This window comes from Budorcas taxicolor, chromosome 23, assembly GCF_023091745.1.
Source record: "Budorcas taxicolor isolate Tak-1 chromosome 23, Takin1.1, whole genome shotgun sequence".
In the NCBI taxonomy this organism is placed as follows: domain Eukaryota; kingdom Metazoa; phylum Chordata; class Mammalia; order Artiodactyla; family Bovidae; genus Budorcas; species Budorcas taxicolor.
The window spans coordinates 25373260-25391177 of NC_068932.1; the positions used below are offsets into that span (position 1 = coordinate 25373260).

The 17918-nt window shown below is 40.9% G+C and overlaps 1 protein-coding gene across 1 annotated transcript in view; it reads left to right on the top strand.

The window, feature by feature from the left end:
- Positions 1-17918, top strand: part of SORCS3 (sortilin related VPS10 domain containing receptor 3) — a 650006-nt gene that overhangs the window by 576867 nt on the left and 55221 nt on the right. Inside the window, exons 15-16 of the mRNA XM_052660938.1 lie at positions 9754-9871; positions 10823-10956. Of these exons, the coding sequence (XP_052516898.1) occupies positions 9754-9871; positions 10823-10956 (252 nt within the window). The remainder of the gene's footprint in view (positions 1-9753; positions 9872-10822; positions 10957-17918) is intronic.

The following is a 17918-nucleotide window of genomic DNA, read 5'->3' on the forward strand; positions in this document are numbered from 1 at the left end:
TGAACAGTTTTCCTCCCCCTTAATCTCCCTCCCAAGAAACATTGCATATTATTTGCCTTGAGGCTTGCAGAATGGGCAGGAGTTGGACATATAAGATAAGATGCTGGGGGAGGCATCCTAGGCAGAAGAAGAGCAGGCACTAGGAAGTCATGTTTCTTTTACTGGAACAAATGGAATTCTGTCTGAACATGAGGAACGCTGTGAAGTAGCAGGACATAATACCACAATGGTAGATAGGGAGGCTCTTATATCAAATTCACAGTTCTTAGTGTCATATTCATGACTAAATCTTGTAAGAGTCCAGAACAAGAGTAGGTGCCTTGGGAGTTTTCTGCATAGACCTTCAAAAGATGAGTGTTATAGAAGGACATTAGGGGACCTCTTGACCCACATGTGAAGCACAAATGCCAAGTGTAGGGACAGAGAAAAAGAAGGCTTAAGTTACCAGCAGAGATGTGAAGAGGAGGGGCGAGGAGAGAAGTATACTTAGAGAAGAGGGAGGTGGAAAGTATGGTGTTTGAAAAACTGAGGCCCTCTGCCTGGAGGAGAAGATTACCATCTGTTCATACAGGAAGTCAGAAGTTTAGAAGAGAGATCCTTTAGACTTTGAATACATAAGGAACACTTTTAAGAGGAGGTGGCCTTTAAGTCAGAGCTTGTGTTGGTTTTAGAGCAGGCAGAGCCCATAGGAGGATATTTCTAATGAAAAACATGGAAAAAAACAAAGTGTGTAATCAGGAGTATATGTGGGTGTGTGTATGTGTGTATGTTTGTAAGTATATGTGTTTGCTAGAGACTCTGATAAGCATTCCACAGCTATTATTATCAGCACGTGTGTGTACACACAAACACAACTACCTATGTAGAGCAGGCACCTGTAGAAAGGGAAAGAGACCAGTTTGGCTAGGACAGAGAGGGGAGAAGGAAGAAATTTGGAAAGGTATACGATGGAATGGCATAGGATGAAATGCTAGTTCTAGGAATGTGGTCCCTATTCTATAACCTGCGATTTCTGAGTAGGTATGTTCAGTTCAGTTCAGTTCAGTCGCTCAGTCATGTCCAACTCTTTGCGACCCCATCAATCGCAGCACGCCAGGCCTCCCTGTCCATCACCAACTCCCGGGGTTCACTCAAACTCACTGTCCATAGAGTCAGTGATGCCATCCAGCCATCTCATCCTCTGTCATCCCCTTTTCCTCCTGCCCCCAATCCCTCCCAGCATCAGAGTCTTTTCCAATGAGTCAACTCTTTGCATGAGGTGGCCAAAGTACTGGAGTTTCAGCTTTAGCATCATTCCTTCCAAAGAACACCCAGGACTGATCTCCTTCAGAATGGACTGGTTGGATCTCCTTGCAGTCCATGGGACTCTATGTAGTGTCATTGAAATAATGCTCTAAGACAACGGTCTGGGAACAGGTAGGGGATAGCTTTCATGAAGATGTAGGTGTAAACTAGTGAGGCAGAAGGTTCTGAGAGCCTGGAATATGGTCTTCAGCAGGAGGAAGCACAGCCAGTAAAAGCTTTGGCTTCACATGAATGTCAACTTGATTCCCAGCTCAGTCTTAACCTTGAGCATGATCCTAGAGCCACAGTTTTCCTCATCTGAAATGGCTGTGCCTAAGATTCTCAGGTATTCTGTGGAGGATTCAGGATGATAATAGCTGAGGGACGTTCAGCAGAGTCCCTGGAATCTGATAAGCATGCCGTCAGTGGTAGCCGTCAATGGTGGCCGATATTGGTTATCAAGGCATAGGAGTGGAATACAGAAGTTGGTGGGTGTGAGAGATTTTTTTAAAATATAAATTTATTTATTTTAATTGGAGGTTAATTACGATAACCCTGTATGTGAGGCAGCAAAACAGAGATTTTGTAGAAGTGTAAGGAAAGGATGGAGTGCTAGGCTAGAGTTTAAGAGCGAGGACAGGCTGAGGGCTAAGTCTCTGCTAATGCAAAGGTTTCTAGCCTAATATTAACAGAAAGAAGAAAATTAGGAAGAAACTGACAGAGTCAGTTTTGGCCTTGTTCTCTTTCTTGAGGCAGATAACGGATGAGAGAGCTGGTGGTTCCAAGAATTCAAGGCGCTAGTGCTGGGGTCACTGAGGAAGATAAAGGAAGGGAGTCCTGGGGCAGGTTGATGACAGCATAATATTATCTTAGTTGAGTTCGATCAAGTGTTTCCTCAAAAGTCAGTCTGCAGTGACATGCCTGCTAATCTGACTCCCCAAGAACTGTTCTTTTGTTTACATATTTCCAGTGGTTTCCTAATAATGAATTCTTGTCGTTTTCCTCTTGGAAGAATTGTGGTCAACCAGTCTCTTCTTCAAATTTCTTTCAGCTTTCACAACTGTATATAAAGCTGGTGCATTTGGAGGTTGAAAAAAGCACCCAGTTACTGTGCAGGGGAGAATCAGGTGACCCAGAGTTGCTCTCCAGTAAAGAGGAAAACATCCTTACAGAGCCTGCTCCTCTAATTACACTTAGTGTGGCATTGTTTCCACCTAAATTATAGCAATTATATACTAAGATCCCCTTTGAAATCATTTAATTAATGAGTAGCTAACCCTCTGTGTGGATGGAATTCTAATGAAGTCTTTTACTTTTATAAACTACCTCCCTCCCTCAAATTAATCACTTCCCTTCCCACAAGGCCTGCTCAGGTTTGGATAGTGGATTAGACAAGGTGTGTTATTTAGGGTCCCAGCAAATCACAGATGTTTGTGGAAATCCTAGCACAGTCCATGATAACAAGAGGTAGAGATACTGCTGCTATTTTCCCTTAGATTGTTTTTGTTTAAACCCCAAAGGACATACAACTCAACCATGTTCCTCAGCCCAGAAATAAGGCCAGATAAAGCTATCATCCCAGTTTTGGAAGAAGTAGACAATTTTGACAGATTAATTCTACCCATCAATCAACCCAGAACTATTTATTGAGCATCTGTTATATGAAAGAAGTGCCAGTGGAGACAAAGATTAATGGCTCTAATTGTTAAATCCTTTGTGTATGGGGTCACCAGGAGACAATTCATTCACCTGAAAGTAGACATAAGGATTAAAAGAAAATAAACTCTTGGAAATTGTTTTTAACGAGCCATGTTTCATCTAGACAATCTTTGCATCCCACCCTTTCAGTATATGTGTCACTGAATAAAAATGTTGTGTAAGGAAGCTGAAAGCTTGAGAGATGAAGTGATTTGCTCAAAGTCACCTCGCTCATTTAGTAGTAGACAAGGACTAGGAAAAGACACGTCTTCTGTTTCCTTACCTGGTATCGCCATGCCCAGACTACCTGTATGTTAAAAGGTAAGCAACCACACAAGAGCGGAGGAGGACACTTTGTGACCAGAGTCACAGCAGCACAGACATAGCAACAGAGGAGGTTAAAAAAGGACAGAGACACTCTCAGGTTTGTAAAGCCCAAGAGGAAGGTGAGTCTTGAGTGGAGCCATGGGGGGGGGGGGGGGGGGGGCGGGAAAAAAAAACATGTGACAAAGTAAAAAAGAAAAAGAAAAACACAAGTAATACATTTTAATTGATTTTTCCTGAAAATCCATATTGTGAGAAATGGCTCCAAGAATTCATTTATTTTGTTCTGTGGTTGGGAGCAACTTCTTCAGAGGAACTAAAGAGTAGCCTACCCTTTCCAGACAGTCATCTGTATTTTTGTATGAGTTATCTACTTTCTCCAAGGCCATGTAGAAGATGTCTTACACACACACACACACACACACACACACACACACACACACATGCAAGACAAAGAAAGCCCCTGCATTAGAGGTTAGTATTTACCCTGGAAAGGGAATTTTGAGCCAGCCTTACTGAAACCTCTTGATGAGCAGGGCCTTGAGTATGACTCTGTGGGGGTCCCAACAATGAGAATGATGGAGATAGGAATGAACACTTATTATCAACTGGGATTTTCAAGAGATTTCCATACATTATCTCAGGGTTTTGATTATGTTGATGAAAATATGCTTTGAGTTAAGGGGGACTAGGAATACATTTCTGAAAAAAGAGGTCAGAATAGTTTATCTTGATAATGGCAAGAAAGTATGGCTGTGGATGACCGTGGTTTGACTGTGCTAGGAATTGGCTTTTTTTTTGGTCAGACTTGAAAATGAAGCCACACTCTAGAATTGCCTTGATCCACTAGTACTCAGGAGTCAGCCATTCTTTGTCAAGCAACTACAATTGAAAGGCTTTATGTGGTCCAAAGAAGTGCAAGAACCTTCCCAGCTTTATGGAGCTTTCTAACTCATTGAAACAAATTTGACCAAAAATATAAGAAAATTAAATACAATTAAATTAAAGTTTTTGTTTCCCAAAAAGTTACCACAAGTGGGATGAGTATGCTATTCCTAGTTTATTGGTCATAAGCTCAGGGGAATGTTTCCCTAAGGAGATGAGGAGTTTTTATCTGAAAAATTTTGTTCTTGTACTATTATTTAAAAGCAGTCTAGACTTTGTTTTTCTCCAATCCAGGACCAAGTAGATCTAATTAGTGTTTATCACCCCAAAGTGAGGGGCTTGTTTTCTAATCCCTTGGACTGCAAGGAGATCCAACCAGTCCATTCTGAAGGAGATCAGCCCTGGGATTTCTTTGGAAGGAATGATGCTAAAGCTGAAGCTCCAGTACTTTGGCCACCTCATGCGAAGAGTTGACTCAGAAAAGACTCTGGTGCTGGGAGGGATTAGGGGCAGGAGAAGGGGACGACAGAGGATGAGATGGCTGGATGGCATCATTGACTCGATGGACGTGAATTTGAGTGAACTCCGGGAGTTGGTGATGGACAGGGAGGCCTGGCGTGCTGCGATTCATGGGGTTGCAGAGAGTCGGACACGATTGAGTGACTGAACTGAACTGAACTGACTTTTCTACTAGGTTCTCACTTCTACAGATCCCGTTGTGAATATTAACATATGTTCTAAGGTTAGATATGAAAAGGGTTGAGAAATGCTTGAAATTCAGTAAGTCTTTATTTTATCTCCTACTTAGTTTGCTGTGCTTCTGTCATTTCATCTTCCATGACTCTAATCAGAAGATCAGTGAGTGAATTCAGTATTGAACAGAGCTAGGGAAGCCACATCTCTGCAGAAGAGAGACCCTATATCGGAGTCCCTCATGCCCCACAGGAAGGAGTCCACCATAAACTGATAATGGATAGAGAGATGGGAAGTACATCAGTGTCTGAAAGTTGCCAAGAGATTTTACCCTACTAATCTTAGTTGGGGTCCAGTGAGAAAATGCATAAAGCTAGTAATGCTAGCATTAAATGTTTAAAATTTTTCATCTGGCACATGGGAGAAGCAGACTAGCCAACTTTCAAATGGAAATATTAGTGAGTCAATTTAGAGGTTGGGGAAAGACCTAGGAAACATGGGACAGGAAATCTGTCATAGAAATCAAAGAAATGTAGATGAAAGGAAGTGACCTGCTGAGATTGCAGAAGAAAGAATCTGAATTAGTCCCCAAGTCCCAACTGGGCACCTACTGTGTTCAGTTCTGAAATGAGCACCCTGGGATCAGAAACAGATATCCCAAAGTGTTGGGAAGACCAACACCATGGACCTGCTTAGAGGCTCAGTGTCAGTTCAGCTATGTACTTGGATGTTGCCTGCATCCTCCTCAGCATCAGCCCTGGGAAATGATGAAGTCTGAGGGTGAGATTCTCTGGTTACCAACTCTTGAGCTATTCCTTTGCTGTGTGGGCAACTTTGTCTATTAGAACAATCTCTCCTATTTTGTAAACTTCTGAACTTTTATTTTCTGTTATTTTTTAATACTGAAGACATCTCCCCAGAGCACCTGTTTATTGGTCTTCACTCCCCTGACCCTTCCTAAGTCATCTCCAGGTTAACCAGCCATAGTGTTTACACCACTTGGATTGGTAGCTGAAAATTGGCCTCAAATTGTAGCACCTTTTGTATTATTTCTTTTTTTATTATTTAATTTATTATTTTGTTATTTCTTCTATTTGTGCTTCCTGTAACAAATTACTACACACTGGGTGGCATTTAAGAATAAACCTTAGTTTAGATGAAACTGGAAAATAAATAGAATTCATTCTAGGCTTGTTCCGTCTTTTGGTGGCTCCAGGTGTTTCTTAGCTTCTGCCTGTGTAACTCCAGTCTTCACCTCTGTCTTCACGTAGGCGTCACATCTCTGCATGTCCCTCTTCTTTGTATCTCTTATAAGCATACTTGTCATTGGACTTAGGGCCAGGATGATTTTATCTTGAGATTCTTAACCCACATCTGCAAAGACTTTTTTTGCAGTTAACCTGTCACATTCACAGGTTACAGGGAATAGAATGTGGTCATATCTCCCTGGGGATCTCCTGTTTAATGTAGTACATCATCTTAATCCTCTTTTTTTTTCTTCAATGGTCCTCAAACTTTGGGAACTGTGAACCCTTTTGAAAATCTGATAAAAGACATGTAACTTCTCCATAGACAAATAAGCACATCCCAATAAATGCATATTTGTATTTAAAATTTCAAGAGATAAAAACTCCACCACCACCACCACCACCACCACCACCACCACCAAAGCCCCAAAGTATTCTGGAGATACTCAGTCTATTCTCTTCATTAAAGCTGACACCCAACACTAAGTAAAATTTTCCTTTGTGATTTAGTTAATGTAAAACAGACCAGGACATTGCCTCTTTGTTCTAGGCAATATACAAAATTCTTCATTTACTGATGCATTCTAAGATTATCTTAAGTATTTTTGGTCTCTGAAGTGTTTACTTATGTTAATCGCATTGTGTATGAAAATTCTTAAGCTACCATCCTCATTGTCATAATCATCATTATTTATCCTGAGCTGCAACAAGTCGCATTTCTTTTATCCAGTACTTATGTAGTTGCCAGGGAAGGACCTGACAGTTTCTACCCTGTTACATCACATGTTATTAAATTCAGCCTGTCTCTTTAGTCTGTCAAGAGCTTTTCGGTTCCTTATTGTGCCATCAAGCATATTGACTGTTTCTTCCAGTTTTGTGTCATCAGAAAATGCAATTTCCAATGATGACCATTATTTCCATGTCGTAAAGTCATTAATAAAAATGATGAACAAGAAAGAGCAGACAGCTGCAGATAGCAGCTGACTACACACCCCCTCCCTCCTGGCTGATTTTAATGCCTTAATTGGATACTGTTCAGCCACATAATTTTACCAGCATCTGGTTTATATTTTTCACCTTTTCTTCAAGACTGCAGCAGCAGACTCTGTATATGCCTTATTGATATCCAGGTAAATCATATGCCTCATATTTCCTTCTTCTGTCTGTCTAGTTATCTTACCATAGAAAGAAATGTGATTAATCTGACATAATGTATTTTGTGATCCATACAATAACTGTGAACTATTCAGAATAGGCAGAAGTGTTTATTTTTTGTTTAGCATCACTAATATCCTGTTACTCAGGGTACTCCAATCAGGGAAGACTTCCTAGAGGAGGTGGCATTCAAATGTGGGAGGATTTAGATAGGTTGGATAAAGAGGGAAGAAGACATTCGTCAAAGTTTCTTCTACTGTTTGTTTTTTGATGAGCTCTTACCCTTATTCTCCTCTCTTAAAACACATAGAAACTTTTTATAAGAGATAAGTGCTTTGTTAAAGATTGAAATTTGATTGACTCATGACCTTTCCATGAACTGTATCCAATCTATTAGTAAATGGTAGAAATACCTTAATATAGACTTGGCATGGATATATTTGCTACTAAATGTAGCAAGAATGTGATAGAACAGAAGGAATGGCAGAGCAGGTACCCCACATAGTACTGGCCACGCAATCTAGGATATTCTAACCCCTCAGCTCCTGCTAGTGAGGAGTGAGGTAAGGTTCATGCAAAGACCATACAGTTTTACTAAAGAAGAAAACCAGTCTTTCCCTCGAAGTCTGTTTAGTCTTTTTTTTTTTTAGACAGAGCTCTAAAAAGCTTTATTTAATGTGTAGATGATTATTGTTGTTGTTGTTAAGTCTTACCCAGTGGTGTCTGATACTTTGTGACCCCATGGACTACAGCACACCAGGCTTCCTGGTCCTTCACAATCTCGGAGAGTTGGCTTAACTTTATGTCCATTGAGTTGATGATGCCATACAATCATCTCCTCTTCTGTCGCCCCCCTTCTCCTTCTGCCCTCAGTCTTTCCTAGCATCAGGGTCTTTTCCAGTGAGTAGGCATTTTGCATCAGGTGGTTAAAGTATTGGAGCTTCAGCTTCAGCTTCTTGATGCTGAAGCTGAATATTCAGGGTTGATTTCCTTTAGCATCTACTGGTTTGATCTCCTTGCTAGCCAAGGGACTCTCTATAGAGTCTTTCCCAGACCACAGTTTGAAAGCATCAATTCTTTGGCACTCAGCCTTCTCTATGGTCCAATTCTTACGTCCATACATGACTACTGGAAAAACCATAGCTTTGACTATAAGGACCTTTGTTGGCAAAGTAATATCTCTGCTTTTTAATACACAGTCTAGGTTTGTCATAGCTTTAAAACATTAAAAGTCATTTCCTACAGTGTATTTTAAGTTATATAATCTACAAAAAAACTCTTACTGCATTTCACAGGTTTAATCCACTCCACCCCTCCTAAAGCTTCCTCATCTTTCAGATAGCAGAAGGAAATGTTGCTGGAGGGGAGTTAGTATTTTCAGTTCAGTTCAGTTCAGTCGCTCAGTCATGTCCAACTCTTCGTGACCCCATGAATCGCAGCACACCAGGCCTCCATGTCCATCACCAACTTCCAGAGTTATTTTAGGTGTCACCATAAGCATATTTGAACTTGGGAAAAGGAGAATTCAGAGCTAGGACTCTGACTGAGTCTTACTGGGATGGAAGCCATCCAGTTCCTTGAAAGACTTCAGTGGGTTTTGGTTCTGGGCATGACTGGTCTCCCCTTTACATCACTGTGATAGGTGCCTTGCATTGTAATTATAAGACATGCCACCGAGTGGAGTATGGGTGATCAGTCTTTTTTTCTATTTTTCTAGAAACAATTGATCATTCATATTTATAGGGCTATCAACTGCTGGACTTTGAAAAGGTCAGTATTGATTATCTAAGTCATGCAGACAGTGTGATTTACATAAATATGAGTTCCTTTTATGAGATGACTGATTTTTCAGGGAAGAGGGAGAGAAGGTGATATTCATGTGAGTTAAATGATGAGAATTTCAACTAAAACATGCTGAGATTCAGTCAGAATTTTGGAGTTGGCAGGATCATACTTTAGATTAGCTAATCCAACCCCCACCCCTAAAAGAAAAACACACACATCAAGTTTACTTTACAGATGAGGAAACTGAAGCCCTGCCTTTGGACAGCAATGGATATAATAGTAGTGCTTGCATTAAGAAGAAGGCTGGCTATATGTTAAATTAATACTTGTGTAGAAGATTGTAGACAACTGGGAAAGTTTTTCCTTCTGTATACCTTGTTTTACTTCATATTCTTCCTATAAAGCACATATATTAATTTTGCAAATATATACATTTGAAAGCAAAAAATTTGAAATCATATATATATATATGATTTTAAATCCATAGTGAATACTGTGTCAGTTGGCTGGAGTTGTGTGGGCAGTGGACTTTACCGTCAATGGACTGCCAACAGTTGGCTTTAGAAGAATCATTAAAATCCAGGCTGTAATTCAGTCCTCTCTCTCTCTCTCTAGTCTTTGCATTTTAGTGACTGACTATGGGACTCTGCTTGTCTCTCTCCTTCCTCCCATAAACACTTAGAGTTTTTGGCCACTTCAGCCTCCGCTCGGAATGGCAGTTGGTGAAGGTGGACTACAAATCAATCTTCAGCCGACACTGTAGCGAGGAGGACTATCAGACCTGGCACCTGCTCAATCAGGTACAACGCCGGCTGGGGAACCCTGGCTCCTGGAAACAGGGGCCACTGCAAGCCCTGTTTGGTCCCGTGGGTCTTCCTATTTGGAGGAGGGAAGTAGTGGGCCATCTGGGGAAAATGGTGAATGGTGGGGGTGGGATTGGAATTCATACACCAAGTTGAGCAGGGGCATATGATGTTTTGGAACTGCTGTGCACCCTGGAATCCTGATCTAGTCATTGAAATCACCGAGCAGCCTGGAAAAGAGGCAACAGTGATGACCTGAGGTTTTAGTGCTACCCATGGAAAATGAAGCAACCAGCACACCCTCTAATGGTTTGATCATCTTACCTCCTAATGGAAACAGTGGGAGCGTTTCTCAGGCCATCCTGAAGTCAGGGCCCAGGAGCACTGGGAACAGGACCCCAAAGAAAGCTGAGGGTGAGGGACTCTAGCAAGGCAGATATTTAGTGCTATTCAACACAAAAATTCTTTTGTCTTCAGAACCATTGAGTCCTTATAATTTGTACCAATTTCTTCTCTTTTTGTTCTCGACTAGGAATAAGGACTCAGGCATGGTTGTTTATCATAGAGAGGGAACATATTGAGTCCACTTCAGTTTCACTCTGAAGATGATGTGAGAAAGATGCCAACAGTGGATTACTTTCCACTGCAATTTATGGCAATTCAGGCAATTGCCAAGTGGTCTGTGGGGATGACTGGAATGTTTGCATTCTCTGTGGAAGTGGAGAAGCAGACATCACTGGCCAGGTTGGGTGGAGGGACAGTAATAGGCCAGTCTCCCCCAGTGTTCCTCTTGCCTGGTAGTAAAAGATCAGTCGTTTAATCTTGAATACTCCTGAATGGTTCTTGGGAGGTAGATTTCTACATAAAGTGACCAAAAGGGAATGCAAAGGCTAATTTCACTGTCTTTTGTGTTTTTCTGCCTCTCTCACTGCGGACTTTCTTCCTAAGGGGGAGCCTTGCGTCATGGGAGAAAGGAAAATATTCAAGAAACGCAAGCCAGGAGCTCAGTGTGCCCTGGGCCGAGACTCCTCAGGGACAGTGGTCTCAGAACCCTGTGTCTGTGCTGACTGGGACTTTGAATGGTGAGTCTCTTTATGTCTCATCACCAGTTCCAGCTGGACACGGACTGGTTTGGGGGATAAGAGTGAAGATGAAGTTGAGGAGGTAGGCATGACTCAGCTGGCCTGCCAGCCTGGATGCCTCAGGTCCTGGCCAGATGGGATGTCTACAGCCCCAGAAGGAGGAGGGGTAAGCTTTTCACAGGGAAGATCATTGTCCTACCAGAGTGGTGTGCCCAAGGGGACTTCTCGTCTTCAGTCAGCAGCTGTCCTGGAAAGTCCCCAAGAGGAGGGGCTGGGCATGGAGAGCTCAGAGAGCTGCCACCATGGGCAGTCACCTCCACACACATGAGCTCGAACTGTGCTCTTTCCAATGAACTCTCATATCACCATTTCTTTTTCCCTCCCTCTGATGACAACCAGAGAGAATGACTTTGGATCTCACCTCTTAGCTAATGACTCACAAATTTCCAAATATTTACCTCCAGCTCCAGCCTGTCTCTCCTCTTAGATGAAGACATTTGTGTCCATCTGTTTACTCAGCATCCATCTTCCCTTGAATTGGTAACAGGGATTTCAAAGTTTATGTTGCCAAGCAGAGTTCTTCCTGAATGCCCACTATTAGAAGTAGTTTTCCAACTTCTCTTGAGCCCCGCAGCCCAAACCAGGTTTTCCAAATTTGGTAAAACACATAGACATCCATTCAGTCCAAATCCCAAGAGAGCTTAATTTTTCCCTTTACCCTCAGGTGCAGGCCATCCAGAAGTCCTTGCATGTCTCTATTTCCAAAACACATTCTAACACAAAGCATCACTACCCATGTCCATGACAATCTGGATCACCCCAACAATTTATTAATTCACTCTCTGTGTCCATTCTGGTCACCTTGAAATCCATCCTTGTTGTTCAGTCAGTAAGTCATATCCAGTTCTTTGTGAATCCATGGACTGCCGCACAGTAGGCTTCCCTGTCTTTCACTATCTCCTGGAGCTTGCTCAAACTCATGTCCATTGAATCGGTGATGCCATCCAACCATCTCATCCTCTGTCACCCCCTTCTCCTGCCCTCAATCTTTCCCAGCATCAGTCTTTTCCAATTAGTTGGCTCTTTACATCAGGTGGCCAAAGTATTGAAACTTCAGCATCAGTCCTTCCAGTGAATATTCAGGATTGATTTCCTTTAGAATTTACTAGTTTGATCTCCTTGTTGTTCAGTGGACTCTCAAGAGTCTTCTCCAGCACCATCCATCCTTAGAAGAGATAAAATTATATTTTAAAAACCCTAGTCAGATCTTATCATTCCTATGCTTTAAATACTACAGTGGCTTCCCTGCTCCCTTAAAATATAATATAACCTTCTTTCTTTGCTCCACTGTAGATTATTGACGCACTAGCACTGTTCCTTAACTTCTTAACTATTCTCTCTTCGTTCACCGTTTTGCAGCCATACCACTATCTCCTGCACCTTGATTAACCCAGACTCATTGCAAACAAAAGAAACAGCAATACAGATATTTCTTTCAAATCTCAGTATGACTGGCACTGTTGGAGCACTCATACCTCAGCAAAAACTGCAGCTTAGAAATGCCTTCTGAGACCATCTGACCTCACCCCTACCCTAGCACTCTCAGGCATATCACCCTGTTCAGTTGTCATCTTAGTATTAATCACAAATAGAGAGATTGTGTTTTTTGATTGCTTTATAATTTGCCCGTCTTTCCCAAGTAGAATGTAAGTGCTGTGAGTGCAGGAATTTTTGACTTTCTTTATTTTTGTATGCTCAGTGCCTCCCCCCGCCCCCAGTGTAAGGACACACCAGTTGTACAGTATTTCTAAATGTTGTTTCTTTTAGGAGAGGCAACAACCTTCCCAAACGTGGGAATGAGTGATCTCATTAGTAATTGCAGAGTGATTCCATGCTAATCCCAATTGGATGAATTCTTTCTCTGTGTCATATTCAAAAGCTGAAGTTCAGTTTATATATTTTCATTATATTAATTATAGGTTAAAAGACAAAGCTAAGGGCTCAGGTAACAGCCTATAAACATGGAAGGGGCAGGACTATGACAGAGTTGCATTAGGGTTTTGTTATTGTTGTTGTTTGGTCCCTAAGTTGTGTCTGACTCTCTGTGATCCCATTGACAGTGGCCCACCAGACTCCTCCATCCATGGGATTTCCCAGGCAAGAATACTGGAGTGGGTTGCCATTCCCTTCTTCAGGGGATCTTCCCAACCCAGGGATCGGACCTGTGTCTCTTGCATTGTGGGTGGATTCTTTACCACTAAATGGTGTCTAATAGCTAAATTAAGTCCAAATAGGCACAGAACAGCTGCCCCTGCCCAACAGCCTCATGCCCTTCATTCTCATTTCATCCAGCTTGTTTCTTGATTTTGTTTGGGAATCCATCTTTCATTTCCTGCTTTCTACTAGGACTATACTGGTAATAGCAAGCAAAGTAGACAGTTATGACTGCTCCCAACCTGCTCTTCATCCCTGCCTTGAAAAGCTTGACTTTAGGAAGAATCAACCGCATGGATTGTGCTAAGTTGAATTTAATTTGAATGGCAGGATCCTATCTGTGGTATTTTTGACCCTTTGGAAACAAAGGCTATTTTCATACTTGGGAAGAATAATTTTAATTATTAACCATAATCCAGAAGAATAGTCATAGCAGTATATACAGTGGCCCACTCAGATTTATGGTACATGACATATTGATGTCAACCTGAGTATTCAGAATGTCAGCATCAGCCTTCCTTGTGTCCTTCTGCAGACTGACTCCACATCTTTCTGTGTGTCATGCCACATTTTCTCCTGTGTCTCTCTGAGTTGTTAGACACTCACCCATTCTGGGGAAACCTCACAGTTGAAGGAAGAATTGTAACATAAATATTTTTCCTTTAGCAATTACTTTAATGTTTACTAGTCTGAAAAAAAAAAATATTCCAGCTCTGATGCTCAATTTCTGACCTTAGGAAATTTTTTAATCTCTACAACTTCACATCCTGGGCTATAAACTGCAAATGAATAACATGTATCTCATTGGGTCCTAGGGAGGAATAAATGAATTCATATTCATCGTTAATGTGAATAAGGAATTTATCCTAATGGTGTACATAGCTTTTGCTGTTGTGGTTATTGTTAATCTTATACCCCAGGGTTAAGTGGTCCCCAAGGTATTTTTAGCAAGTAAACTAGAGCTTATATATACATATAAGCACTATGTTCGGAGTTGTACCTTTGGGTGTTATCCATTTATTTCAGTGGTGATGGCTTTGCTTAAACTATTTCTAAATGGTTCTTTGGAAACTGCTGTCAAAATGCATCTATAAGTGAAGAAGTGGAGGAAGCGAGCCCTTGCTCTGTGGTTCTCAGCTTGCCAATGCAAGTACCACCTGGACCTAACACCCTATAATGTCAGCGTCATTACTGTGATATTTTAATGGAAGAAAATTAGCATCTTGAATATAAATTACTTGACTAAGATCACATAACCTGGGAGAGAAAGAGATGAGGAGCAAAAGCAAATCTAGCCAAATTCCACATTCTCTTCTCTATATTATGCCATTTCTCATGGTACCATTTCACACCAGTCAGAAGGGCTGCAATCCGAAAGTCTGCAAGCAATAAATGCTGGAGAGGGTGTGGAGAAAAGGGAACCCTCTTGCACTGTTGGTGGGAATGCAAACTAGTACAGCCACTATGGGGAACAGTGTGGAGATTCCTTAAAAAAGTGCAAATAGAACTGCATTATGACTCAGCAATCCCGCTGCTGGGCATACACACCGAGGAAACCAGAATTGAAAGAGACATGTGTACCCCAATGTTCATCGCAGCACTGTTTATAATAGCCAAGACATGGAAGCAACCTAGATGTCCATCAGCAGATGAATGGATAAAAAAGCTGTGGTACATATACACAATGGAGTATTACTCAGCCATTAAAAAGAATGCATTTGAAGCAGTTCTAATGAGATGGATGAAACTGGAGCCGATTATACAGAGTGAAGAAAGCCAGAAAGAAAAACACCAATACAGTATACTAACACATATATATGGAATTTAGAAAGATGGTAATGATAACCTTGTATGCGAGACAGCAAAAGAGACACAGATGTATAGAATGGACTTTTAGACTCTGTGTGAGAGGGAGAGGGTGGGATGATTTGGGAGAATGGCATTGAAACATGTATACTATCATGTAAGAAACGAATCTCTAGTCTAGGTTCGATACAGGATACGGGATGCTTGGGGCTGGTGCACTGGGATGACCCAGAGAGATGATATGGGGAGGGAGGTGGGAGGGGGGTTCAGGATTGGGAACTCATGTACACCTGTGGCAGATTCATGTCAATGTATGGCAAAACCAATACAGTATTGTAAAGTAAAAAAATAAAAATAAATTAAATAAATAAATAAATAAAATTAAAACTCATCTTCAAATGATCTAGGTTAACTGCTGGTGATGATGTTTAATATAGAATGTGCCATTAACTCCAAACCAATGCCAAATCAAACAGTTTAGGCCATTGGTACTAGAATTGTAAAGTCCACAGAGTTGCAAAAGAGTCAGACTTGACTTAGCAATTAAACAACAATAATTAGAATTATAATAAGTATATGGAATTCAAGAAGACTTTATAGAATTCTAAGAGGAGATATATAAGATATGATACATTTGCCTTTCTATAGCCAATCATGCCTCATTTTTAATTTTTTTTTATTGAAGGATAATTGCTTTACAGAATTTTGTTGTTTTCTGTCAAACCTCAACATGAATCAACCATAGGTATACATATAGCCCCTCCCTTTGAACTTCCCTCCCATCCCACCCCTCTAGGTTGATACAGTCCCTATTTGAGTTTCCTGAGCCACACAGCAAATTCCCATTGGCTATCTATTTTATATGTGGTAATATAAGTTTCCATGTTACTCTTTCCATATTTTTCACCCTCTCCTCCCCTCTCCCCATGTCCATAAGTCTATTCTCTATGTTTGTTTCTCCATTGCGGCCCTGAAAATAAGTTCTGCAGTACCATTATTCTAGATTTCATGTAATACAATATTTATCTTTATCTTTTTGACTCACTTCACTCTATATAATAGGTTCTAGGTTCATCCATATCATGAGAACTGACTCAAATGCATTTCTTTTTAAGGCTGAATAATATTCCATTGTGTATATGTATCACAACTTCTTTATCCATTCATCTGTAGATGGACATCTAGGTTTCTTCCATGATCTAGCTATTATAAATAGTGCTGCAGTGAACAATGGGATCATGCCTCATATCATATAAGAAACGAATCGCCAGTTTAGGTTCGATGCAGGGTGCAGAATGCTTGGGGCTGGTGCACTGGGATGACCCGGAGGGATGGTGCTGGGGGAGACATAGGAGGAGGTTTGGGATTGGGAACACGTGTACACCCATGATGGATTCATGTTGATGTGTGGCAAAACCAATATAATATTGTAAAGTAAAAAAAAAATAATAATAATAATTTTTAAAAATGTTTTAAGAGAATAAAAAGAAAATAGAAGAATGAGTCTGAGATAAGACAAACACACAACACTTGAGGCTGGCTTAGTTGTCATAATCTGAGAGAAAAAGCAAAAAAAAAAAAAAATCATGTGACCTAATAAAGTATTTAGGTACTACTTTTGAATATGGCAAAGAGAGTTTGATTTCTGAAATTTCTGGGACATTTTGCTGTTATGATGACATCTTGGACATCTTTGAGTATTTATTTTTTCTTTTTAAGTCAACTTCAGTAAGCATAAGTATTAGTCATAAATACAGTTTTTCCGTCAAAAATAGTTTGTCTGTCAGTAATGATTGTGCTGGAAAATCCATGTATGGCAATAGTTTCATAGTCCTGCTTCCTTCTCAAGGCTCCTTCCTACCAGGAATCATTAGCTAAGAAATATGAAAAGCCCAATTTGGTTAGTATAAGCTGTTATGCACATTCTACCTAGCTGTTTCCCCAAATCAGATCAGGTAATGTCCATTGGACTGGTCCAGGCAACTTCTAAATCTGAGAGACAGCAGGGAGTGGAGACTTGGGAGGATAGATTAAATGCCTTGATTCTGGTGAAAAAGTTAAGGAGTGCAGCCTGGATTCACAAAGCAAAGGTATTTTCCACTTGTATCCCTTTTCTACTTGAAGTAAAAAGGCTTTATAGATTCTCAGATGCAGTTATTTGTAGGGAACCATTACCTGGGTTCGATCCCTGGGTTAGGAAGATCCCCTGGAGAAGGAAATGACTACCCGTTCCAGTATTCTTGCCTGGGAAATTCCATGGACAGGGGAGCCTGGAAGGCTACAGTCCCTGGGATGGCAAAGAGTCAGACATGACTGAGTGACTAATGCATTCACTTTTCATTGACTTTTGCTACTCTCTCTCTTCTATGCAGAGTGGGTGTCCGTAATAACTATGCAGTTTACATAAATACGGATGTTTCTACTTAATAGCCTCATAAATCCCCCAGCCTCAGGTATACTGTAGAGAACCATTCTGAAGCATCCTCCATCGTGGTACTGGTGAGGGGCCAGGGGCAAATCCTCCTTGAGAAGTAAGCAGACTAATGGGTAGTCAGAAAAGGGTGAGTAAGAGGTCTCCTCTCAAGTCTTATGGAGTCTCCTAGGAAGTAGTTGACCCCTGGGAGGTCCAAGTACATTTGTTCAGTGAGAAACCAGTGTGCACTAGAAATTATGCCCAGTTATTCTCTTTTATTACTCACTCATCCAACCACTCTCACAGCAGTAGTTTTGCTGAGCATCTACTATGTGCCAAGATTTTTAGATGGATAATCTCACTTAACCTCTCAATCAGGAGAGTCTGTTATTTTAGGCATTTTTATAGGTGAAGAGATGGAGATACAAAGAATGTTAATATATTTACTCAAAATTATAATAGTCTGACTCCAGAGTCCTAAGTCTCAGTATGTCTTAGTGTTTATCTTCCATGTCCATTATGGCTCAAG